Here is a 25,869-nt window from a genome sequence, read left to right on the forward strand (position 1 = left end):
TGCCTCTCACTCAAGACATAATAACGTCTAATGGAAATAATAATTTTTTTTTCTTTTCTTCCCCCTCCTCAACCACCCCCAGGAACTTCCTTACTCTTCAGGTTCCTTTCCCTACAAAGTCAAAACTCCTGCTGTAAGTCCTCCTAGTTCCGGGAGCTCGCCTGCACGCTTGCTTCCCCTTGAGCCCCTGAAGGGCAGGGACCACACCTGGGTTTCCCTCACCGGGCACACAGTAGGTGCTTAATAAGTGGTGAAAACAAGGCTGGTTGGATTAGGGACGGACCGAGGCCGGGGGAGTGGGGGTTGTGGCCTGGTATTAAAAGAGGTCATGGAGAGGACGTGACCGCAGGCTGACCTCGCCAAGCTCCTCGCCCCTTCCCCGCCCTGGAATCCACCTCAGCGCACGGGTGGGGCTTCCACCCGGGAGGCGGTTCGGGGTCACCACCCCAGAGCACCGCGCTGTGGAGAGGACGCGGACCACAAAGGGGACTAAACCCCGCCACGGCCTCCATGCGAACGTTTAAGATTCTGACACAGGGGCGCAGCTCATCTTGCAGCGCCCCGGTAGGTAAGGCCTGAGTGTCTAAGTTTCCTCGCCCATTGACTGAGCCACCTACCCTACCCGGAGCGGCGAACTCGCACCTCGACCCGAAGGGGCGGAAAAGGCCTGAGGCTCCTAACCCCGGTCTGGGGACGCGGTCCTGAAACGTGAGGGCCGTCAGGCTCACTCCCTCCCAGCTGCGCAACAGGGAGGGAGCTACGCGTCCGCCAAAAAGTGCCTCGTGAAGACGCGGGAAGAGCGAGAATGATTACCTGACCCTTCGCCTGACTGGACGCTACCTATACCACAAAGCCGTCGCCTCCCGCCTTGCCCTCACTTGGCGCCAAAGCCCTGACTCCGCCTCTCAAGCCCCAGGCCACCCCCATCCGACCCTGGCCCCGCCTCCCACGCGCCCAGTGGCGCCTGGCCCGCCCCCGGCCCCGCCCCAGCCCCGCCCCAAGTCCTCTGGGCCCCGCCCCACTGCCGCTCCGTCTCCCGGGCGACGCCGCGGCCCCGCCCCGCCCCGCCATGGCGCCGGAGGAGAGCACGGAGGCCGTACGCCTGCTGCCAAGTTTCGAGCGCCGCTTCCTGGCGGCGCGCGCGCTGCGCTCCTTCCCCTGGCAGGTGGGCGGTGGGGCGCGCGAAGGGCGGGCGGGGCGGCTGGGCAGGGTGGGGGTGGGGCGGGTTCCGGCGCCCACCTCCTTCTCTCCCCCCACGTGATGTTCTCGGCTCTCTCTCGTGTGCAGGGGCGGTACATCTGGTCCTCGTCCCTGGGGCTTAGCCGGGGGCCACGCGGTCTGGGCAGAAAGAATACCTGCGCGCGCTGGGGAGGCCCAGCCTGCCGTCTGCTCCCTCCACCCTTGGCCCTTCCCGCTCTCAAGTGCCTTTGCCGACTGAGTCCACGAATTTAAGGAATGCGGGGTTTCTTCCCAACTCCCTTTGTCACTTGGGGGTTAGGGTCAGGGACAATTCACGAAAAATTCTATTTGTTTAGTCAGTTGTCATCCTGGCCATTGAGTAACAGTTGCTGCTTCCCATTTAAACAGTCAACGTCCGCAAGACCACGGGAGACCACGTTGCAATGAGCGCAGTGACCAAGTCACAGACACCACACCTCCCCTCCCCCGCCAGGCCTCGGTGTTCTCATCTGTACCATGAGCATTGTACAAAATCCCCTCAGAAGCAGTTTAAGCCTCTTAGGCCTGTGATGGAAGAGACAGGGAAGTACAAAACAGGCCAGAAGAGAGACGAAAGAAGTCTCACCTCCCCTGCCCTGGAGACCTGCCCTTCTCGAACAGGCAAATGGCCATGGCGGCAGCTTCCTTCTGCCAATGCAGGGGCTCTAATGATGCTGCCTCCTTCATAATTCATGTGCAGTGAGCTCACTGGGATGACTCAGATTGGGTACATATTCCTCCCCCCAAGTTTGCCCCATCTTAAGGGGCAGTGGTTAGTCATTTGTGTCTCATTGACCTAACCCATTTAGCATTCTGAGTGGTCTTTCCCGTCAGAAAGGAATATGTACATTTTTTAACCCAAAACGTAAACCTTTGTAACAGCATCCATGGGTCCCAATTCAGTATCGACTATGATTGTTCACATGAAATAAGCGTTTACTCTGTACCAGGCCCTTGATAAATGCTTACTTAGGCTGGCCCACAACAGCCGTGCAGTGGGTACTATTACTGCCATTCACATTTGACCAGAAAGGTTTGATTAGAAAAAGAAGTAGCGTGCATCAGTGGAGAGACCAGGCCTGGGAGCAAGCATGCCTGCTTTGAATCCTGGCCCAACCCCATACAAGCTGTGTGACCTTGAGCAAGTGACTGCATCTCTCTTACACCTTAGTTTTCTTATAAAGTGGGGGATATAATGATAGGGCTCTTGTCAGAATTACAGGAGTATGAAGCATCTGAGGCAGTGCCTAGCTCATGGTAGGTGAATGTGTTAGCCAGTATTTTTATTCCATCACCAAATATTTACTGAATGCCTTCCACGACCCAGGCCCCAGGAATCAGCACACATTACAAATGAGGGCCTGCTTGGATGCAGGAGCCAGAGAATAAACAGGTAAATGAATAAGCAACACACCAGGAGATGATAGTGGCTGTAAAGTCAGTAAAACAGGGAACTATATGTATCAAAGTAGAGGAGTCAGAAAGTCCTCCCCCAAGAGGTGATATTTGAGCCAGAACCTGAACGGGTAAAGCAGCCAGCTGTGGCAAGGCCCTGCCAGTGAGAACAAGCTGCTGCAATTGAGGAACGGCAAGGAGGCCAGGGGTGATGGCACATAAGGTCAGAAAGAGAGGCAAGGGCCAGGGCTTATGGGCCTTTTAGAGCATGATAAGTCACTCTGGAGAAATGAAATGGTTTGCCTGGTGTCACACATCAGCCAGGACCAATCTGCCTGCTTCTAGAGCCTGAGCTCACTGCTGGGTTGGAGTTCCCTGTCAGAGAGGACAGCATAACCTGGCCTGGCCTGTATGTCCATTTTAACTCAGATGTCAAGTCTAAGGTGAGCCCATCGGTGTTGATGTCATGGCTTCCCCTCATAATTCCTGGTTGACCATTTCAGCCACGGAGCTGGTCTGTGACCCAGGCCAACCTAAGCATCCAGGGCTAATGCAAACCAACAGTCTGTCTTCTGATGTTCTCTCTTTGACTGATCCAGGTGTAACCCAGGACTTCTCAAGTTCAGGCTTTCAGCCCGCCTGTGGCTTCCACTTCTAATTGGCCCCAGGTCCCTGGGGAGAGATCACTTAGCACTTTGCTAACATGTCCTATTACATGTTTAATGTTCCTGTGAAAATGCCCTTGAGATTTCTCTCTTTCTCCCCCCAACTGTCTCTCTCTGAATAGAGCCTAGAAGAGAAATTACGGGACTCATCAGGTCCTGAGCTGCTGCTGGATATTTTGCAGAAGGTGAGAATCAGAATAACCAGGTCGCGTCACCAGCCTCCTGACTTCCCCATGAAGACATGACAGAGGCACAGCAGACGCACTTGTATCCTTTAAAAAAAAAAAAAAGACACTGCATTTGGGTGGCACTGCCTCAGACAGCTCTGGCTCTTTTGTTTTCTTAGATGAAGACATCAGAATATACAAAAATCTGCATGAGAGGTGGGAATCTGGGGGATGTTTTTGAAACCATCCACAATGAAAACCAAAGTGACAGCTGTGGGAACATCTTCTAGCATTTGGTAGCTGCTCAAAGACTTTCTTCTTTACATTTAAGGAAAAAATAAGGAGGCGAGTCTTACCCACTCGTGTCTCTTCTAGATGTAGATGTGTCCTGCTTTTCTGAGGTGGGGTTTGAATTCTAAGGTACATCTGGGCGAGAGTAGAGGTGAGGCCACCGCACTGCCACGTGGATCAGGTGGAGATCACACTGCATCCTGGCTATCAACCCTCTTAAGGATCATGAACCCTTCTGAAAACCCAAAGCTATGCACCCCCCCCCCCAGAAAAAACAACCAGAAGAATACATTTTTTGTACAAATTCGGGGAAGCCGTAGACACCCCTCCAACCACCAAGCCCATCCAAGAAGGCTAGGTTAAGAATTCCTCTGAGGTGAGTGAACCAAGATTGTCTGACCACCACTTGAAGAAAATGCAGCCATAGTTAGGGGAAGCTTGCAGGGCCATCCAGTGGTTCAGGACTGCGAGCTCAGAGATTCTGGGGTCCTTTTCAGGCAGCCGACTCTGATTTTCACCCTGAGGCTAAAACCTGACACCAGCCAACTAGAAACCCCCTGAAGGGTTGTGTGGGTATTTTACCTTGGGTAAAATTGTGTTCCTCGAGCCAGCAGATCCCGTGTGACCCAGCCTGGCCTCTCACTGCCTCTGTTGCCCCACTCCTTCCCAAAATGCCAGGCCATGGCCACCTTGGAGCCTGCACAAACTATCCCCTCTGCCCATGATTTGCTCCCCCTGCTCTTTGCTTCTCTAGACTTCAGCTGAAGTGTCACCCCTTCCCCTCCACCACATCCCAGTCAGAGTCCCCATCTTCCTCTGTCCTGACCATTACAGTCCTCATTCTCAGCCTGGCATGTCATCTCCAGGAGAGCAAAAGCTCTCCCACTATGCATGCTCCCACTATTTAGGCTCTCACCTTTTCCATGGAGCCAGACAATCCCACAATTGTCCCCACTACAAACTAGTTCATGCTGCCTGCCCTGGGAAGGGGTAGCATAGCCCATTCCAGCTGCTATAACAAAATACCATAGACTGGGTGACTTACAAACAACAGCAATTTATTTCTCACAGTTCTAGAGGCTGGAAAGGCCAAGATCAAGGTGCCTGCAGGTTTGGCGTCTGGTAGGGGCCCACTTCTTGGTTCATAGACAGCTGTGTCCTCACCGTGGAAGGGCCGAGGGAGCTCTCTGGGGTCTTTTTTATAATGACACTAATCTCATTCATAGGGCTTCACCTTCATGACCTAATCACTCCCAAAGGCCCTGCCCTCTGATACTATCACATTGGGGGTGAGGCTTCAACATATCAACTGAGTTTGGGGGGGTGCACACAAAAATTCAGTCTGTAACAGGGTGTTAGCTTGGGTTCATGTGCACCATGTTCTGCCCAGAATGTTCTGTCAGTCTGTGCCACTGTAGTGGAGAGATTTTTTTAGGAAAGGACTTAAACTTTATGACTTAACTTTTTCAGATGCATGAGGGTCACCTGAACCCAGAACCCTTGTGTCTGTACACATCTTTTCTGAGGGATCAGATAATGAGGAATGCCCTGTATTCACTTGAAGCTCGTGTGAGTCTTAAGACAGGGTCTTTCCAGCAACCCACTTTGTGTCCTTTGTCACAGACCGTGAAACATCCTCTGTGTGTGAAGCATCCGCCATCAGTGAAGTACACCCGGTGCTTTCTCTCGGAGCTCATCAGAAAGGTCAGTAATGGGCACTGTCCATCTGGTAGCCAGACAGCACCTGGGACTTGGCTGGCTCTCCGGAAGTGGACTCTGCTTGGCTTTGCCTGTTGGAGCTCAGATCTATCCCATACCCTTTGCCCGCTCTGCAAACCCCCATATGGCAGTGGACTCCCTGTGTAACTGTTCCCAGCTTGGTTCAGTCAGTGAGAGGCTATGGAAGGCAAGTGGAAGAGATGCCAGGGTATTTCTCTCTTCTGTGGTCCCAGCTCCGCCCACCGCCATTCCCCTAGCCCACCAGCCCACAGGGTTTTGACCCGTTCCTACCATTGCCAGTCTCTGGATTACCGCACTGCCCTCTACTGAGGGTTTTAGGTCTTGCAGTACCTTTGTAACTAGTTCCCTTTATCATCTTGTCCTCAGTAACTACCGGATGTGGGCTCTTTTCCTGACTGATACAGGATGGATTTTAAGGATGAGCCCACACTTGCTGGGTTTCACATTAGACTGGACCTCAGAGAGGTGATTCCTTAGTGGTCAGCATCAGACCTCCTGTGTTTGGTCACCAATTGCAAGGGCTGTGTCTCACCCAGGCTTAGCATGTGAAACAATCCCAGCTTCTCCATTACCTCCCCACCTAGTTCTCCCCAACATGTGCATCTAGTCGTGGCCACAGGTCTCCCCAGAACCACCAGGAGAAGCATGCCCACTCTCTGCTGCCCCCATGAGTTGCACAACAGAGGCTTTCCCATTGACGAAGCCACATCACGCCATGTAGAGTGCCCGTCCTTGTGGCTATTGCCTTAGCTCACTTAAAAGCATCAATTGTTTGATCCATGTACAACATCATGATAGAAGGGCAGAGCTCTCTGTCACCATCACATGGCAGCTCACACAGTCCCGTTCCTGCTGCCCTAGACTACCTCACCCTCACCCTCTCTGTACCTCTCTGAGATACCCTCTGCTCCCCTACCAAATGAATTTTTTTATAGGCCAGGTTGCCTATATTAAGTCAACCCATCCCAAATCTCCCATCAAAGTTTGGTAAAAATCCTCCAGCCATTTTTTACAAGTCAGAGTAAAAGCAAATACATGGAACGTCTGTTTGGTTCATGAGGGTCAACTTAAACCTCTTGGATGAAGCTCTTGCTCTGCCCACCCCCAGCACGAGGCTGTCCACACAGAGCCTTTGGACGAGCTGTACGAGGCATTGGCAGAGGTCCTGAGGACCACGGAGCCCACCCAGTGCCACCGGAGCTATCTGCTGGTAAGAGACGGGCACCCTCCCTACAAAGTCCAGACATCTGCCCCTGCACACAGAGTTGAAACTCAGCCTCCAGTCAGTCTCAGATGGGATCAAATCCTGACCCATCAGCTCCTGAGATCTTAGAGGAGGTCAGTTAACCACCCTGAGCTTCCGTTTCCCCTTCAGTAAACCAAGCATTTCAACACATAACAGTACCTATTTTATGCGAGTAGCTGAGGGTTAAATCAGACAATATACATTATCGCACACCTGGTGCTCAGTCCTCAGTAAACACTTGATGGATGGGTGTTATAGGACAGCAGTCTCTCTCTGCTGTCCACTGCCACCATCCTTACAGGCCTGGCAAATGCCACAGCTCTCAGACTGGCTTCCAGCTTCTTGGCCGACAAAAATACATTCTGCACAGAACAGTCAAGTCTTGGGTTTTTTTTTTTTTTTTTGGACCTTTTATTATAAAGTAAAACAAAGATATGGGAAATCACACAAAATAAATGTACACGGACACCTAGGTGGCTCAGTCAGTTGAGGTCTGACATTGGCTCAGGTCATGATCTCACGGCCCATGGGTTTAAGCCCTATTCGGACTCTCCACTCTTAGCACAGAGCCTGATTCAGATCCTGTGTCTCCTTCTCTCTGTCCCTCCTCTGCTCAACGCTGCCTCTCTCTCTCCCAAAAAGAAATAAACATTTTTTTAAAAATAAAAAATAAAAAATAGGGGCACGTAGGTGCTCAGTCAGTGGGCGTCCGACTTCTTTAGTTCAGGTCATGATCTCACAGCTAATGAGTTCGAGCCCTGTGTTGAGCTCTCTGCTGACAGAGCTGCTTCAGATTCTGTCTTCCTCTCTCTGTGCCCCCCCCCTCAAATATAAATAAACATTTTTTAAATGTTTTAAATAAAATGAATAAATAAATAATAAAAAAATGAATGTACAGCTTACCAAATTGTTGCAAGGTACCTACCAAGGTAACCACCACTCCAGTCCAGGGACAGAGCCCAAAAGCCCTCCATCATACCTGTCCCCTCCCAGCAAAAGTAGCCACCATGCCTTTGGAGTAGTCACTCTCGTTTGCTCCCGCTATGTGCACCTCCAGACACCAGCATTTAGTCTTCTTGCCCATTAACTAGGTTTGGTTTCAAGTGTCTCTTCATCTGCAGGCCCCCCTGTAGCTGTTTCTTCTCTGGACCTGCCTGTGTCGAACAGGCTTAGGGAGCTTTCCACGGGTTAGCTTTGGTCACATATGCATGGTGCTGTTCAGCTCGTTCTTCCATCCTCTGTTTCCCTCTAATTGCTGGCTGGATTCAGAGGCCAGCTCAGACTCGCATCCACTTAATCCCTTTGGCAGAAACACAACATGAGGTTCTAGGAGGCACATCATATCTATTATGATAGCGGTTATAGATGCTCAAAGCTTAGATTCTTTGATTCGTTGGAGGGTACAAAAGGGTGTTTTTCTAATTCTATCATTTTGTTTTCTTTCATTCATTGGTTGGAGAAATTTTATGAGCTATCTCCCTTCATCTGCTGCTTGGTTACCCACTGATAGGGCCCACTGAGGACAGGGAGGATACTAGCTTGATTCCTTCCTTGTCAACAAGGTGAATTGGTTTCCTGCCATCCCCAGAAGAGATACAATCCATTGAAAATTGTATCTTTATTGAGGCATGAAGTGTTACTGTGGAAAAGCCTGGTAATAATGGTCTTTCCTGTTTATGCCACACGCTCTTTACTCCTGGATGGCCAAAGGACTCTTCCCTTTAAAGTCCAGAATTTTAGTAGAATATATCTTGAAGCTGATTGTTTTGGGTGAGTGATCTCAGATGCATTGTGTACCCCTTCAGTGTTTGTTTCACATCTTTTTGTTTTTTCAGGAATGTTTTGTTGAATTATAATTTTTTTTAACATTTATTTATTTTTGAGAAGAGAGAGACAAAGCATGAGCGGGGGAGGAGAGAGGAAGAGGGAGACACAGAATCCAAAACAGGCTCCAGGCTCTGAGCTGTGAGCACAGAGCCCAACGTGGGGCTCGAACTCACAGACCGCAGGATCATGACCTGAGCCGAAGTCGGACGCTTAACCGACTGAGCCACCCAGGCGCCCCTGTTGAATTATAATTTTTAAAGTTTGTTCTTTGCCTTCATTTTCTGTAACAAGTACCTAAAAACGGATGCCTTAAACAACAGAAATTTATCATCTCACAGTTGGAGAGGCCAGAAGTCCAAAATCAGGGCATTGGCCGGGCTGGTTCCTTCTGAGGGCAGAGAGGAAAGGATGTGCTTCCGGTCTGTTTGGTTTGCCAGCGGCTGCGATCTCCTTGTGTCTTCACATCATCTTCCCTCTATGCCTGTATGTGTCCTGATCTCTTCTTACAGAGACACCAGTCCTATTGGGTTAGGGCCCACCTAATGACCTCATCTTAACTTGATTCTCTCTGTAAATAAGATCTCTTATTTACCCCCTCTTCAAATAAGATCACAATCTGAGGTCCTAGGGGTTAGGAGTCCCAACACATGAGTTTGGGGGAGGGTACAGTTCACCCCAAACAATCTCTTACTTTCTTTTTTTTTTTTAATGTTTATTTTTGAGAGCGAGAACGAGCAGGGGAGTGGCAGAGAGAGGGGGACAGAAGATCCCAAGCAGGCTCTGCAACGACAGCAGTGAGCCCAATGCAGGGTTCAAACTCACAAACCGTGAGATTACGGCCTAAGCTGAAGTCCGACACTCAACTGGCTGAGCCACCCAGGCACCCCTTAATTTCTTCTTGATATTTAAAATTTTACTTCCTTCACGTCCTATCTTTTGAAGGGGCTTATCTGTTTGTGTGTTTTGTTTCCATTCTCCTGTTCCTTGATGTCTGAAATGTTTTCTGTTGTCATCACACATTTCTGAGTGTTTCTAGTTGCCATGAGGCCTTGCCCCAGGTCCCTCACACCCCTGATGACTGAAGCAGCAAGGTCTCTCCTCCATGGGCCATGGTTTGCAGCTGGCACCCGCATTTCCAGCAAACACTTGTTGGCTCCTGGGGTTCTGTCCGCAGGCCTGTTGCACACCCCATTGCACACACACATGGAGTACATGAGTTTGTGTCTCTTGGCGGTTTGCCCCCCACTTATTGACATTTGGGGTTCACAGAGATGCCTTGTCACCTAGTTTTGTTAAATGTTGTCCATATCTTGCTGCTCTGTCTCCTCTTATGTGGGGATTCAGGAAGGTTCAGAACTACACTGCAGCATCTTCCCAGAATCCTCCGAGTGCTCCGCTAGATTTAAGAGGTAAATCAGAGTATGTCACTTGACCACCCAAACCTGGCAGTGCCTTTCCTTAGCATGCAGACTCAATTCCTAATTCCATGCGTGGCCTTCAAGGCCCTGCGTGCCCCGCCCCAGCCTTTCTCTCTCATTTAGTTCTTCCTGCTCTCCCTGTACTCCAGACCCCTGGCATTCTTTGTCTTCCTTGAACTCAGAAACTTAAACGCTGCTGCCTCAGGGCCTTTGCACTCGCTATGCCTGGAATGCTCTCCCCCAGAACCTCACATGCCTCACCTTTCCTTTTTATTCACATCCCAGGTCACGTGATGCCTCAAAAAGGCTGTCCCTGACCAAACTATCTGAAATAGACCCCCAGTCTTCTGTTATTGTGTAATCCTTTCTATTTTCTTCATAGCACTGAAAAACTGTGAAATTACTTCATTTATTATGGTTTTATCCCCTATTGGCACGTAAGTTCTGTAAGAACAGGGAACGAGTTCATCTTGTCACATCTGAATCCTCAGCACCATAGTAGATGCTCAGGAAAAATGTGTGGATGAATGAATGAAAAAATGAATGCTCACAACACCCCAGAGACCTGAGTCCCCTATGTGAGTTTTCTGAGCTCAGAGATAGCCAGAAACCACCCCTGGGTGACTGCATGTTGGAAGCACCATTCTCAAAAGCCCCATATTAAAGAACACGTTTCAGAATTGCATGTTCCATGAAGCGCTTACCAGCAAACCACCTGCTCTGGGGGCGATGGGAAAGTTCAAAGGCCAGAGAATTCCCAAGCCCTAAATGTCACACTAAATTGAGGAAGGCCCCACACCCTAAAATTTTTCACATCTAGCTCATGATGCCCAAGAGTTGTGACTCTTTTGTTGTTAATATTATAGATTCCTAGAAATGGCAAACATAGTACAAAGAGGTGCCCTTTCTCCATTTTCCCCCATTGGAAACACGTGACCCAACTTGTGCAGCATCACGACCAGGACACTGATGTAGACACCATGCCTATGTAGTGGCCCTCGGACCCCCCCGCCCCACCCTGGCAGACACTGATCTGTTCTCCCTTTCCACAATCCTGTCCTTTTGAGAACGTTAGGTGAATGGAATCACACCATGTGTGGCCTTCTGAGATTGACCTTCTGTTGTGCAGCGTCACGCCCTCTGGACCCGTCCAGGTTGGCGCAGACAGTGATTGCTCTGAGGCAGGATGTTCCATAGTCTATGTGGCCATCCACCTGTTGTGATGTTTTTCTTTTTACAATCAGCTCCTTGTCTCCTGGTAGCTGGATTAATTCTCTCTCCCTCTCTTGGCTCAGCCTTCCGGAGACTCAGTCACGCTCTCGGAGAGCACAGCCATCATTTCCCATGGCACCACCGGCCTGGTCACATGGGATGCTGCACTCTACCTTGCAGAATGGGCCATGCAGAACCCAGCAGCCTTTGCTCACAGGTGCCCTCGGGGTGCGGGGCAGGGCGGCAGGGCAGGTTTTCCCCAGCACGGTCTCACACACAGGCCCCCTTCTCCCCCCAACCCAGGACTGTCTTAGAGCTCGGCAGCGGAGCTGGCCTTACGGGCCTGGCCATTTGCAAGACATGCCGTCCCAGTGCATACATCTTCAGTGACTGTCACAGCTGCGTCCTTGAGCAGCTCCGAGGGAACATCCTTCTCAACGGCCTCTCATTAGAGGCAGACGTCACTGACTCTGCAAGGCACCCAGAACACAACACCTGCAACTCAGAGAGCCCCAGGGTGACGGTGGCCCAGCTGGACTGGGACGTCGTGACGGCCCCTCAGCTCGCTGCTTTCCAGCCAGAAGTCGTCATCGCAGCAGGTACTGCCCCCATCCCCGGGCCACTGGAGCGGCTCCACCCAGCTCTCAGCTCTGGGAAGGGGACAGTGGGTGCTGCCAGGGCAGAGGAGTGATGAGATTTTTAGAAGGGCCATTGTGGGCCTCCAGGGTGACATCAAAGCATAGCTCATGCCCCTTGGGGGCCATAAAGCCACAGCCCTCCCATTTGACATAGTGGACACATGTACTCCTGTGCAAATGGTCCCATTAGATAAATGAGCCCAGCTTTTCTCAGCAAAGCCTGACATGGAAAGAACAGGCCCCAGGGCACCAAACCAGTCTGACCTATTAGCCCGGCTGCAGCCGAGGAGAGAGATTATTATGTCCATCTCTAGAACCAAAACGAAATGGCCAGAGCAGCTGAACACCCGCCCCACTTGTACCATCACCCCATCTTCAGATGTGGGGAAGACATAGCCATGGCAGCCCTGACTTTTCAGGGCTGCGAAGGACAGTGTGATTCTCCCAGGACCATGTCATGGGCATCCAGCCCCGGGCCAGCCCTAGCGTCAGGCCCCAGTGGTGTCTGAGTCAGGCAGAGAGCTCTGAGTGTCCCCCACCCCTGGGAGCTTCTGTCTGCTCTGCGCACAGCTGTGTTGTCACATGTCTGCATGTCTGTATCCCAAGTCCATGCCCATGTCTTTGGACAGGGTCCTTGAGAGGAGTGTTTGGCCAACGGGCCCCTTGTCCTCCACCAAGCTCACCCAGTCCCCTATCCAGCTGACAGTGCTGTGCCTCTGGTCCTGGGCTGTGACTCGGAGACCCACAGTGGTCAGAACACAGAGCCTGAGCAGCACCCTCCCATGTAAGCATGCCAACAGGGAGCGAGCTTGTCCCCCACCCCCCCCCCATACAGCTAACAAAGCAGCAAGGTTTGAGATAAAGTCAAGGTGTGCTTCATTAAGCATCTTCTAAATAGACCACAGGCAAAGAATTGATTTTTTTTAATGTTTATTTTTGAGAGAGAGAGAGAGAGCAAGAGCACAAGTGGGGGAGGGGCAAAGAGAGGGGAGACACAGAATCAGAAGTAGGCTCCAGCCTCTGAGCTGTCAGCACAGAGCCCAACACAGGGCTCAAACTCCCAAACCACACGATCATGACCTGAGCCGAAGTTGGACGCTCAACCAACTGAGCCGCCCATGCGCCCCTGATTTTTTTTAAAAGGAACATCAGTAGGTCCTAGGTATGTTCCATTTGTTGCATGGTCTTTCAGCAACTTTCTTTCTCTCCTAAGAGTTTTCCTTTTTACCCACATCATCTTCTTTGTATCCAATAGGGCGAGTCTAAAAAAAACTGCTGGTTTCCAGGCTCCCACCCTGCTGCTGACGTCAGCACAACCAGGCAAGCTTTCTGGGCACTGAATCCTAGACCAAGCCCCTTTCAGTAACCTGAGGTTTTTCATTGCAGATGTGCTATATTGCCCAGAAACTGTCCTCTCCCTGGTCCGAGTCCTGCAGAGGCTCTCTGCTTGCCTGAAGAACCAGCAGGCTCCTGACGCCTACATTGCCTTCACCGTCCGCAACCCAGAGACATGCCAGCTGTTCACTAGCGAGCTGGGTGAGCCCTGGGCCCTGGGAGGGGCTGCTATCTCTGAGAGGCCACCTGGGCCCCACACGGGACTCCGGTGAGGCAGAAATAAGCAAAGTAAAAGAATGAAGCCCTGGAAACAAACCAGAAAGCCCCAGAACACACAATGTGCTGGGCCATCCACCCACCCCCCCCACCCCCCTGGGTGGTCTGCAGAGGAGGCAGGGCCGGGGAGCTGTGCTCTGGAAGGAGGCAACTTATGCAGCAGTCCCAGAGGTCAGAGACTAGCAGCCCTAGAGCAGGTTTCAGGGACGTGCAGGCCTCTTTCCTGGTAAAATGGAGAGGATGGCGGATGCCAGTGGGTGTCAGGGTAGGGGAGTTCTGTCCACACAGCGGTGAGGTCAGGCTCTGGAGCAGATCCCACCACCTGCTCTGGTGAAGCCGGGCCACTACTCACATCCCTGTCCTCATCGGTATGGTGGGAACATCCCCCTGGGAGGTGACACAGGGACTGGCATGCAGGGAGCACTCGGGAACGTGGTAGCTGCTGCTGTCACTACAGCAAGCATCCAGTAAATAGAAGAGGAGGGAGGCCTCTGCCATTTACACCCTGAACGAGCACTGCTGCGCCCAGGCACTGTCCTCAGACCTGACCTGTCAGGAGGGAGGGGTGTGCTGCCATCCTCTGCTCTCACCCATGGAAACTTTGGGGTGCAGGGGAGCCGTTTCCCCAAGCTCCAGGGTGGAGTCAGGCAGCCGAGTCCCGCTCTCCATTCTCCACCCCACAACCACCGACCACTGCCCTGCAATCCCCGACACGCGCCAGGCCCAGCCAGGACTTTCCACACATGACCGGGCAGCAGTGCAGGACTGGGTTTGCCCTGATCCACGCCCCCAGGCGCAGCCCCACCGACAGCAGCCTCTGCTGTCACAGCAGACACAGAGACGACCCAAACACCCACCACGTGTGCTCATGCCCCAGACGGTGCATGTAACCTTGAAAAAGAATGAAGTCCTTCTTCAGACACTATGTGAAAATTATCTACGCTGTAGTTTAAGGGAAGAAAGCAAAGTACCAAACACCATACGTGTATAAGCCCATTTGTATTTTTAAAAATAATCATGTTTGTGTTAATCTGCATCTAGGGGATAATCTGAAAAACACGTACCAAGTAACAGTAGTTACACTTGGTGGCAGGATTATAGATACACACACACACACACACACACGCTTTTTGTAAATAACCACTAGGTCCAACATGGGGCTTGAACTCACGACCCCAAGATCAAGAGTCGCATGCTCCACCGACTGAGCCAGCCAGGTACCCTGACACTTCTGTACTTTTATGTCTAAGATTTCATTTTTATAAATAATTATTTTCATTTGTAAAAACCTGATGACAAAATGATTTTTGCCAAGGGCTTCTGAGACATCTGTGCTTATGAAGAGATGAACCCCTTCTGATGCACATCTAGCCTGTGTGAAGAGGCACCAGGCTGAGTGGGCAAGAAACCCAGACAGGTCTGTGACCTTCCAGGGATGCACATGGCCCAGAAGGCAGGGGCAACAAACCTGGCTGCTGTGAGCCATTTAAAAACTCAGTTCTTGGTCCATCCCTGAAATGCCTCTAGGTGTCTGGTTGGGGCCTGGAAGTTTGTGGTTTGTATATAACCTGTAGGCCTGTCCTGCAGTCCTAACCTGTATCGGGTGGTGTCGTGTCCCCAAACCCCACCTTCCTGAGACACATATTCTGTTTCCAGGCATTGCTGGGATCCCATGGGAAGCAGTGCCTCATCACGACCAGAAGCTGTTTCCCTATGAAGAGCACTCAGAGATGGCAATTCTGAAACTAACTCTGTAGGTTTACAAATGGTTTTAAAGATTACCATTAAAATTAAATCACCATCCTGGAAAGAATTTTTATGTGGGAAAGCTGGTAAAATTTCCACTGGACTTGAATGCTTGAAGAATGTTAAATTCAGGGAGCGCCTGGGTGGCTCAGTCAGTTGAGCGTCCGACTTCGGCTCAGGTCATGATCTCAGTTTGTGAGTTCGAGCCCCACATGAGGCTCTGTGCTAACAGCTCAGAGCCTGGAACCTACTTGGAATTCTGTGTCTCCCTCTCTCTGCTCCTTCCCCGCTCCCGTTCTGTGTCTCTCTCTCTCAAAAATAATTAAACGTGAAAGAAAAAAATTTTTTTAAGAATGTTAAATTCAGAATCAGGAACCACAAACTGTGTTCTAATAAAATACATTCAAGTGGGTGCCCCTTTCTATCACTAGTTCTGGCTCTTAAGTAAACAAACCTCCATAAATCAAAAATGAATTTTTGGCTCAGAAACAAGCATTTCATTTGGGCAAATAAAAACAGATCAAGTATGTTTCCCCCCACCGGTGCCTGGACCCACGTCCATCACGAAGCCAACCCTGTTGTACATGTGGCACGTCTTATTAAACTCTTACAAGGCAGCAGACTGCAGTGCCTGTCCTCAAGGCAGGAAAGACAATACTAGGGACACAACAGGGCAGATGCTGGGAAAGGCAGACACCATAACAGGCCTAAGAGATGTTGACGATGCCACGTGCAAACAACAGGAAAGTAATAATACTGGGGGGAAAGACTCAGATCAGGAGGAGAGGAGTGATTGAGAGCCTCGAGGGAGGAAACCAGGGTGAACCAGTTTCTTGGGCCACAAACTGGGTCATAAAAACACTTCATTCCACAGCCGTCATTCCAGCTGCTGTCCACTGGGAGGCACTGCTCTAAAGCATTTGTCAAGGCCAGATAGGCTAGAAGAGACTAAAAGGAATTGGGCGTCGCTCAGGAGCTCTCAGTATTTGGCCCAAAGGGTCATGTGTCCATAACCAAAGGCAGCACCGTCTGCTTCCAGCTCTCATCCCAACGAAGCTGCTCTGATTCCCGGAGGTTCTGCCGGAACTGGCTTAGTTTGCCAGTAGGATCAGGAAACGCTGAGAAAAGCATCTAGAAGAAAAATAAAGACCAGAACTTACCTCATCACTGCTTCCCACCCCTATCCCAGGTCCCACCAGAGAGCTGTCCCTCCTCCTTCCCAGCAGCCTGGATTCTGGTCCCACTCCAATCACAGGCAGCCAGGCCAGTGATGCTACTGAAACCCTCTGTCACTGCACTTCAAGAACCACTGTCAGTGTCCTGGAGCCCCCAGCAGGCCTCCTGCTCTGACCCAGCCTCCATGGCAGGCTTGGCTAATTAAATGTTCTCAAAACACAGCTCTGACCCGGAATATCCCCGACCCAGCAAGCCCCTTCCTCATGGGGCACAAGAAAACCCTCACACCCTGGCCCGTGCTCCTTCCCCTTCTCTGCTCCTACTTAACAGTGCAGCCAGGCTGCAGCATTTTCCACCCACTGTGCCCTGCTCAGCCACAGGCCACTCCAGCAATGTTCTGTCCACCAAGAGCACCCACCCTCAGCCTCTGCCCAGCACCGTCCAGCCCACATGCTGGAACTAGGCAGTCTTCCAGCTTTGCTAAACTTTATCAGGAGTCTCCAAACTAAGCCAGTGGACCAAATTTGGCCCCCAGCTGTCTTTGTAAGTACAGTTTTATTGGAACACAGCCACACCCCTTCATTCACAGGCTGTCCGTGGCTGGTTTCATGTTACAGCAGAGACTATGGCAAAGCCTAAAACTTTTTCTATCTGGGCCTTCCCAGAAAGTTTGCTGCCCCTGGTCTCAACTGCGAAGAATGATGATGTATTACTTTTGTAGTAAGTGCCCTTTGAAGACTCCCACCCACCCTCAGGGAAAGTTTGGGAAGCCCCCTTCACGCATCCCTCCTACTCAGAACCAGTCGCTCCCTAGACAGAGCACACGGTCTACCAGCTCTGGCATCATCTGTGTGGTGTAAGCTCCACAAACCCAGAGGGCAGTCAGAGCATGTCCAGACCCCCGAGCCCACTGAGGCCCAGCCTCTGAGACCACTGCTCCCAGCCTTAGCTCTCGGATCCAGCCTGGCCGGCCACAGGAGCAAAGAATCGGGGGGCGTGGGTCGGTGCCCTGGCATGGGGGCAGACGTGATTACCTGCAGCTGAGCCGCCAGCTCCTCAGAGCCCTCAAAGACCAGGCCATTTTCGTCATGTTTCACAAGCTCGTGTAAGCTGCAGAGGGAATCACAGAACCAAGAGGTGCCTAGAGAAACCCGAACCCTACGGTGCCCACCCAGCCTCCCACACCACCCCTCCCACAGGCCAGGCAGGGGTCAGAACAGTCTGCTTTCAGTGAGTCTCAGGTTTAGCATCTGAATAGAAAAAAGGCCTGCAGGGATACACATTAAAAATCCAAAATGATTCCAAAGAGGAGGTACAGTGAACACACATTTGACCTTTTCTGCTCTATGCTCTTTTCAGTGACTATGTGCTCAGCGAGTTCTCCATGTTTTCCTTAATTGCACAGCAGAGAAACAAGGTGAAAGGCAACCCCAGTGGAGGTAGACTTCACATATTAAGGATGACTTTGCTGGGTCACCAGGGAGTTGATGCCAATGTGCCCAGAGCTCAGGATCTAACAGAGGCTATTTCCCATTCAGAGGCTGGCTCCTGAGCTAGTGGTGGAGCTACTATTTCTCTTGTACTGAACCTCTTGTAACACCACCCTCTCCAAACACCATCTTCACCAGGAAAAGTGGTGACAGAGAATTACACTCATTTAACGGATTCCAATTCAACTGTATGAGCTCAGAAAGAGAGAAATAAAACCAGGTCAACTGTGCGGTCAATACCAGCCACCCGTCTATCCATGAGCAAAGGCCCCCTAAGTAGAGAAGACACATGTTTTCTGTCGGACGTCAGCTCTCCGTGGAAGCCCACCCCTTCAGTAGGGTGCAGCCCGCCCACAGAAACCCCAAGGGCCCTCCCCCCAGAAGACCACCTGGCAATGCTGCACAATCTTCCAGGGCAATTCCTTGAGCAATTTTGACCTCACTGGCAACACCCCCCCTCCACCCCCACAGCTGACTTGAGAACCGAACCCCGGGAAGATTCAGTTTCTGCTCCTACCACTGGAAGTTCACGGCACACACGGGCAGACAGCACCCGAACATGTCCACCACCTTCATGGGCAGGTCCAGGCCGCTGGAGGATTTGTGCAAGCACACACCCAGGTCTGCCGACCCTGCGAGGTGGGGGCAAAGGGAGTGGTCAGAGCACCACCCATGCACCCATGGAACACAAACCCTGAAAGGACTGTGGATCGACACCCCAAGTGGGGAATGGAACGTGGGTAATAATGCCACAGGCTGGAGAAGGCCAAGTACACAGCAGACCTCCCCAACTGCCACTCCCAGCCACTCGGCCCTGTTTGAAAACTACCTGCCTGTCACGAGTAGTTTTCTTTAGTCACACCCCCTTTGTCTACTTAACCACAATTTCTTTAAAAAGAACCTGTAGCAATTATTGCTCAAGGGGTTCAGAGTTTCCGCTTGGGATGATGAAAACAGTTTGGAAATAGGGCGATGAATGTACAACACTGAACATAATTAATGTCACCAAGTTGTACATATACTTTAAAATGGGAAAATCGTTAAAATAGCAAATTTTTATTGTATGTTTTATCACAGTAAGGAGGGGGGAAAAAAACGTAACAGAAAACCAGCTGTCTCTATGAAAATAAAGCCAAATAAACAACCTGACACCACTAAACACTGGCTAGAAAACCCCTGCCAACCAAAGGCTTTCCGCTGGAGACTGCTCACTGGCTGCGGGAAGATGAGGCCTTGGAGATACATCAGCACTAGGCCAACACACCCCTCCCAGAGAAAGGAAGACAGAGGAAGCCAGGGAGACATAGGGGAGTCAATGCTATTTAACACATTATTTCTACACCTCCCAAGCCACTGCCCTCCCAGACCTGGGGAACGTGGACCCCAACCCAAGCCCAGGACCAGCCCTTCTGCCCAGATGGAAAAGCAGGACTAAGTGGAGGGCTTGGAGAATAAGAGGACAGAACCCTCCCAGACCTGTGGAGAAGAGGTCCAGGCCCCAAAGGCAGGAGGAACCGGCACACCAGGAAACAGCCTGGATCTCCCCCAAGTACAGCCAAGAGCTCCTCCAACAAGTTCCTGGCACATGGCATCCCCCTGCCCCACGTGGCCCTCGATCAGGATCCAATCCAGCCTCAGGCCTGTGTGTGTATGGCCCTTGGTCTAAAAATGACTTTTAATTTGTATAGGGTTATAAAAACAAAGAATATACAACAGAGGCAAATAAAACACTTACTATCTGGCCCTTTTCAGGAAAACTCTGTCCCCCGTACCATAAGATACTCCTGTTTAACCCTCAGCTCTCTCCCTGCAGTCCCCCTACTGAATGCCCTTACCTAGAAGCAGGGGGTAGTCCTCAGCCTCCAGCCACGGAGTACAGACTTGGATGTGCTGGAAATGCTTCTGGCCGATGAGGCCTCTGTAATACTCCTTCAGAGGCCCTTTGCCTTGCAGAGAAAATGTGAGTCACTGCACTGGGCCCATCTCTGGCTCCATCCCATGGCCTTGGGACTAAGAACCCCTGCACAGGTGTCAGGAGAAGGCCCACATTCTACAGCTGTGATCAGGTCCCCATGTGGCCCCTTCCAGACCCCTCAGGGGTATGCACGCTGACCAGTGAGGCCACGGCCCTTCCCCCAGCAACCTGCATCAGTGGGTCTCAGGCTGGGAAGGTGGCCAAGATAAACTCTGGCGAGGCACCAGAGTGCCAGCTGGATACAACTTCTCACCCAGACAGCCCTGTGTCCTGCTTGATGCCCCAGGTGGCATGGTGTGTGCAGTGGGCTCCTAGCCACCCCTGCGAGCTCTGGGGCCAGGAAGAGGGGAGTATGCAAGTTGGGGCAGCAGGCCCAGGACCCTGCTTCAACCACAGCTTTCTGCTTCTATCTCCCATCCTGGGCTACTCTGGAAGCAATTTTACATTGAACTCTTTAGTTTAATGTGGATTCTTTCATTTAAAAAAAAAAAAAAAGATGCCTGGAAATTGCTGCAAGAGTGGAAAGCTCAGCATCTCTGAGGCCATGCTATCCAAGATTCAACTAGAAACCATGCCCTGCTGTCAGGCCCCTCTGAGCCTCAGTTTCCTTCTCTGTCAAGCTGGTATAGAAAATCCTGTATCACAGAACTGTGGTCAGAATTAACAACACAACAATATCACATGCCTGGCATGGGGAAGGCACACAATAAAGGAAGATGCCTTCATCCCCCTCCACTGCCCCCCTTTAATATGGGAACATGGAAGATCCTTGGCAATACCTGTTATCACACAGACCAGAGAAGGAAGGCTCTCTCCATCCAGGATCAGCTGTTCAAACTCTGTGTATAAAAAAATAAATGATAACCAGGATTTTCTTGTCAGGTGAGGAGCGGTTGGGGGAGCACTGGGGGGACGCCTCTCCCAACCACAAGATCAGTTTCCCAGAGGTGGCACTTCAGACCTAGGGTCTGGTCACTCAGTAACCCAAATGGGGATCAGAGGCACCATCTCCACCACCGTGTCCTTAGGCTGGCCTACCCAGTGGCCCTGGGGGCAGGAACATGCTGCCAAAGACACCATGCAAGGCCAGGTGAGCACCTCACAGCTCAAGAGCCAACAAGCCCAGCTCCTGATCAAAGCCACACACCTACTTTCTAATGCTGCCAGCAAGATGGAGAAGTCTTCATCTTCTGTAAGAAAAGAAACCTAAATGTCACGGGCTGGTTTCTAGATGCCTCCCTCCCAACTCAATACCTCCCCTTTCTCATCAGGGCCCAATGTCCTTAAATACATGTGGGGCACAGGCCTGGCAAGGGCAAGGATAATGCAGGCTTAGCCAGGTGCTCATACAAGCCCCAAGGGTCCAGAAGGGTCCTGAGACCTGTCCAGCTCGTGCTGCTGACCAACAGGGCCGGCCGCCCACGAAGATGTGTCACCACCCCACTCTGAGGATCCCGCTCTGTGAAGGCCGACCTCTCTGTGTCTGGGTCCAGGGGTTCTGAGCTGAGGGAACAGAAACAGATCCCATGAGATGGTGTCAAGCAGGCCCTCGGGCCCCAGGAGAGCCATCTCCTACCAGAGTGAAGCCCACAGGCTCCCAAAGGTCAGGACGTGGCCATGTCAAAACCATCATCCAGCCTCTGTTGCAAACTCTCCTCTGTTGTTGCAGTGCAAAAGCAACAAGGGACGATGCAAAAACGGATGCATGTGCTGCACTGTAATGAAGCTTTATTTACCAAGACAGGTGGCAGGCCTGTGGTCATAGTTTGCCAACCCCTGGATTAGTGGATTCCCAGGTCTGCAGCCAGAAGATGAGAGAGGCCAGGCTAGCAGTGAGCAGACAGGGGACATGGGGCAGCAAGGACATGGGGGGAGAGGCCAGACAGTTGCAAACACAAGAGAAGGGAGATAAAGATGGGATGGGAGACCTACCAGGCCTTGAATGCAGAGTAGGTGCAGCTCAGCTTCATAAAGAGCTGGTGTTGCAGGCCCAAGGGCGTCTCTTTAAAGAAAGATGCTGGCTTGTCATAGACAGTCACGGCTCTGCAATGAGATCGTTGAGGGCTCTAGAGAGAGCCAGAGAAAAGCCTACAGAATACATGATCCAAGAGGATCAAGAAAATAAGAGCGCTCAGAAGATCCAAGTCTCAGACAAGGACAAGACCTGCTTGGGGAAGCACAGAGACATGTTCTAAGACCAAAAGTGCATGGGCCATCTGGCCTCTTCCTGCTCCCTTGGCTTCCCAAACCAGGAACCCTCTCCCAGACCCTTAGGGATTTCTAGACACCCTGCCAATAGGACATAGTAGGCATTGCAGCTGGGACCCCTCGCCTCCCCAGGCACCTACTTGATGCCCCAGTTCTGTGCCAGATCTTCCCGCATCGAGTTGGTCACACACAAGTTCAGGTGTGACAGGCGCCCGCAGAGCTTCTCGTACCTGAAAAGACGTATCACTGTCAGCCCAGAGCCTTGGGCCTTGGGCCTTGGGCCCCACCACCACCACCACCACCACCACCACCACCTCCACATGACTTGACACCTTCTGATGCAGAAGAACACAGAGCTGGGGTCTCCCAAATCGGGTTGCTGGTGAGGCACTTTCCCAGAGTTTGTGCTGAGTTCCATCTGTACTATTATTTCCTCTACCCCTTTCTTTAAGTCATATCGCTTTTCAGCTTAAATACGGTTAGAAACCTTATCTCTAAAGAAGGGAAAATCTAGTCTCTCTTGCCACAAGAGAAAGAAATATAGTAAAGGCCTCGTTATTAATCTTAGCCACACTGTGCTCTTGCTGCAAAGGCTGTGGGGCTGAGGCTTGTGCGTTACCAAGGGATGGTTTTAAAAATGTTAGAGAGGCCTTAGTGACAGATTAACTCCCACCTGAGACTTGAGCCCTGATCTGAGGGCAGAACTGAAAGAGAACCAGAAAGGGAAGGAGCACACAAGGTTGTTCAATGCCACTGGTTTATCACAGCCAGCTCCTCACTCAGGATGCAGAGAAGGCGAGAGAGCTGGACACCCTGGGACTGAATTTTGATCCTCATGCAACAATATCAGCTGTGTGGCAAGCAGCAAAATGGTGCTCGACCTTGGTTTCCTGGCTTGTAAATGGAGAGTGACCACAGGACATTCTCACCAGGGGGTGTGTAGACTGAACAGGATAAAGGGCTTGGCCTGAAGCCTGACATGCAGCATGTACGCACTGATCGTTTGCTGCGGCAGCTGTTACCACCCTCAGTGAATGTCCCTCAGAGAGAGGCAGCAGATGTCACCCACTCAGGCTGAGAACATGACTCTTCCTGCTCCATGTCCAACCTGCTCCCACAGGCCCTTCTTCCCTCTCCCTGTCTCACTGACTGCAGCAGGCTGTTGCCTGAGTCCCATTGTCTAACAGCAGCCTCAGTTTTTATTTGGGCATCTGGTCTGGGTTCACCTGGGACCCCAGGTCTCACAGAAGAGCATTTCCCCTAAGCCTGAGACATCGGGTACTGCAGCCCCCCTACCTCAGTGGGGTGTCAGAGCCTGGCAGAGGAGCACAAGCCAATCAGAAAGGGTCCCTGTCTCCACTGAGCCTGTCAGTGGGGGTTTGAGTGCCGGGAGAGCTCCCAGCACCTAAGAAACACCTCCAGGACGGAGTGTGGAGAGAGAAATGAGAGGGGATCCTGACAACGCCCTTTTGAGCTTAAAGTCAGCCACGTCTCTGGACTTTGCAGTTTTAGGGACCAACAAATGCCCTCCTTGCCTTAGGCTATTTCTGTCACTTGTAACCCAAGTCAGCCTAATTCCCCAGCCTTGCTCTCACCCCCAAAGAGCACACAGGGGACAGCTTCACCAGGTCTCTGCACTGGCCCTTCTTCCTACCAAGGTTCAGGGAAGGTGTCTGCACCCTCTTCCAAGACCCTTACCACTTGGCCAGGAGAACAAGCGGGTGGCTGGAACCATGCACCAAACCCATAATGGAGTAGCCATAGTTGTGCCAGTCAATGACGAGCTTGCTTGCACAGAGGCAGCCCACAAGCCAGCACACAGCAATGGCAGGCAGGCCCGGGGGGTTCTGGGAAAGAGACACTAAAATGAAGAGAAGGAAACCCATACCATGGTCAACAATAATAAACTGAGTGGAAACAGTTGCAACATACATAACAAAGAGTCAATTTATCTTTACAAACCTCCTGATAATTAATAACACTCTCTTCTCACCAAAAAAGAAGTATAAAAGTCATAAAGGAAGGGGTGTCTGGGTGGCTCAGTTGGTTAAGTGTCCGACTTCAGCTCAGGTCATGATCTCACAGTTTGTGAGTTCAAGCCCCGGGTCAGCCTCTGTGCTGACAGCTTGGAGCCTGGAGCCTGCTTCAGATTCTCTCTGCCCCTCCTCAACTCACACTTTGTCTCTCTCTCAAAATAAAGAGACATTAAAAAAAATTTTTTAATAAATAAAATAAAAGGCTGGACAGTAAAGGAAACTTAACAATCGTTCCGAGAGAGCAAGAGGAGACTGACATTTACCTGGAGAAAGATGTAGGCTGCTGGCTCCCTGCACATCAACTTCCACAACAGGTACACTGACTGAAAAACAACTTTGACTCCATACTGAAAAATGTGGGGCCCAACTGGAAGTCAAAAAACACCCGTTACTCCAAAAGGAATTCTTGGTAATGTGCGGGTCCTCCCCTCACCCACACACACACACACAGATTCAAAGGAATCTGGAGTTGACAGCATCCTACCTGCAAGTTTTGGAAGTTCTGTCAAACTCACAATCTGAATTCTGTTGTTCTGCAAGAGCTCATCATAGGGTCTGGAGTCTGAAAAGAATGTCCCCTTCAATGCACTAGACAGGGCAATATAAAGTCAGATGATCCCCCAGCTCAGGCTGAATAGTGAAGAGTGTTTTTGGAAAATAAGACTTCTCTCTGTTCCTCCATAGCCAGAACAGAGCATGAGGACACTTCTTGTCCAGAGTCTCCCCCAGAGAGGGAGGGCCTCAATGGTGTCCACCTTTATTTAGTTAACATAATGTCTGGCACATAGTAGGCACTCAAAATAATCTAGAGTCCCTGAATGGTGGATTTATCCCACCATAGGGAGACCCCTAGGAAGTCTCACCCCACTCCTGCACCCTCCCACAGCAGAATCTAAACAGAGACCAAAGGCAACCAGTGCTACTCCCCCTTTTCCCTGATACACGGTTGAGCTACCCTCTAAAGATGTCGTCCTGGAGGAGGATGAAGGAGCAGACACCCCTGCTTTTGCACACTGAGAGTAAAAGGTGGAAATGCAGCACAATGAAACCTCTCCTGCCTGCACAGCTCTGCACCGAGGGTGTGGGATGGAGAGGAGACAAGTTGTCCCGAGACACAGCCTGACAAAAGTAGCCACAAGGAGCTATGGTTAGCAGCACTGGCCCCGGAGTCACACACACACTAGATTCCAGTCCGTCTTTGCACTCACTAGGAGGATTAAGTGAGACTATATGATGAGTTCACTTAATTTAGCACACTCTTGGCATACGGCAGGCACTCCACTAACGCCAGCTGTTCCTAGAGACCCACCCAGCAGAAGCTGGGCAGAAACCTGGCCAGAACTAGATAAACCCAATCTCGGAGAGCTGTCCGAGGGAGGAGGGAGAAAAGGGACGTCCCCGTCCCGGCCCCCCTGGGCAGGTCAAAGCCGCGGGTTAAAGGCTGAGAGCTCAGCCTCCCTCCCAGACCCCGAGCACTCACTGCAGAAGCCCATAAGGGTCACGGAGAAGCCGCTCTTGACAAACGACAGTGCGTGGTACTGCATGCGGGGGCTGCGGCCCACGTCGCCCAGCACCACAATGATCACGTGCCAATCCGCTCGCCCCCGCCGCCAGCGCTTCCACAGGACCAGCAACAGCAGCAGCAGGGATGCGGCCATCACCAACACGGCCACGCAGGAGGCCGCCATCTTGGCCGAGCCGGATGGCAGTCACGTGACGGCCCTCTGTGGGCCGGGTGCTCAACGCGCAAAGACCCAGCCTCCGAAGTGGGCGGAGAGAAGGAAGGTGGGGAAGTGGTTCCCTAAGTGGC

The 25,869-nt window shown here is 51.4% G+C and overlaps 2 protein-coding genes across 4 annotated transcripts; one reads left to right on the top strand and one right to left on the bottom strand.

Moving 5' to 3' along the window:
• Positions 1 to 1,051: 1,051 nt before the first annotated feature.
• On the top strand, positions 1,052 to 15,429 carry EEF2KMT (eukaryotic elongation factor 2 lysine methyltransferase). Its single transcript, XM_047839088.1, has 8 exons — positions 1,052 to 1,165; positions 3,401 to 3,463; positions 5,360 to 5,440; positions 6,585 to 6,686; positions 11,263 to 11,396; positions 11,483 to 11,778; positions 13,204 to 13,353; positions 15,085 to 15,429. The coding sequence occupies exons 1-8, from the start codon at positions 1,070 to 1,072 to the stop codon at positions 15,183 to 15,185; spliced, it is 1,023 nt and encodes a 340-aa protein (XP_047695044.1). The 5' UTR covers positions 1,052 to 1,069; the 3' UTR covers positions 15,186 to 15,429.
• Positions 15,430 to 15,644: 215 nt separating this feature from the next.
• Positions 15,645 to 25,752, bottom strand: ALG1 (ALG1 chitobiosyldiphosphodolichol beta-mannosyltransferase). Of its 3 annotated transcripts, XM_047839084.1 has the most exons (13): positions 25,540 to 25,752; positions 24,544 to 24,621; positions 24,323 to 24,426; positions 23,722 to 23,870; positions 22,164 to 22,253; positions 21,748 to 21,858; positions 21,197 to 21,318; positions 20,967 to 21,005; positions 20,595 to 20,654; positions 19,676 to 19,786; positions 18,358 to 18,472; positions 17,385 to 17,460; positions 15,645 to 16,305 (listed from the first exon to the last, which is right to left on the bottom strand). In XM_047839084.1, exons 1-13 carry the CDS (start codon positions 25,745 to 25,747, stop codon positions 16,174 to 16,176), a joined length of 1,395 nt encoding a protein of 464 aa, XP_047695040.1. In that variant the 5' UTR covers positions 25,748 to 25,752; the 3' UTR covers positions 15,645 to 16,173. The 3 variants fall into 3 exon arrangements, with proteins under 3 accessions (XP_047695040.1, XP_047695041.1, XP_047695043.1); XM_047839085.1 differs by lacking the exon at positions 25,540 to 25,752 and having other exon boundaries at positions 23,722 to 23,884; positions 24,544 to 24,557; XM_047839087.1 differs by lacking the exons at positions 24,323 to 24,426; positions 25,540 to 25,752 and having other exon boundaries at positions 24,544 to 25,523.
• Between the last annotated feature and the right edge of the window lie 117 nt (positions 25,753 to 25,869).

The sequence above is a fragment of the Prionailurus viverrinus genome, chromosome E3, assembly GCF_022837055.1.
Source record: "Prionailurus viverrinus isolate Anna chromosome E3, UM_Priviv_1.0, whole genome shotgun sequence".
Taxonomy (NCBI): Eukaryota; Metazoa; Chordata; class Mammalia; order Carnivora; family Felidae; genus Prionailurus; species Prionailurus viverrinus.

Coding starts and splice junctions, on each gene's coding strand:
- EEF2KMT (XM_047839088.1), top strand. CDS start 1,070: ATGGCGCCGGAGGAGAGCACGGAGGCCGTACGCCTGCTGCCAAGTTTC. Junction 3,464..5,359: donor TGCTGGATATTTTGCAGAAG/GTGAGAATCAGA, acceptor CCTTTGTCACAG/ACCGTGAAACATCCTCTGTG. Junction 5,441..6,584: donor TCTCGGAGCTCATCAGAAAG/GTCAGTAATGGG, acceptor GCCCACCCCCAG/CACGAGGCTGTCCACACAGA.
- ALG1 (XM_047839084.1), bottom strand. CDS start 25,747: ATGGCGGCCTCCTGCGTGGCCGTGTTGGTGATGGCCGCATCCCTGCTG. Junction 22,254..23,721: donor CTTGTTCTCCTGGCCAAGTG/GTAAGGGTCTTG, acceptor ACGTCTTTTCAG/GTACGAGAAGCTCTGCGGGC. Junction 21,006..21,196: donor CAGCAGCACGAGCTGGACAG/GTCTCAGGACCC, acceptor CTTTTCTTACAG/AAGATGAAGACTTCTCCATC.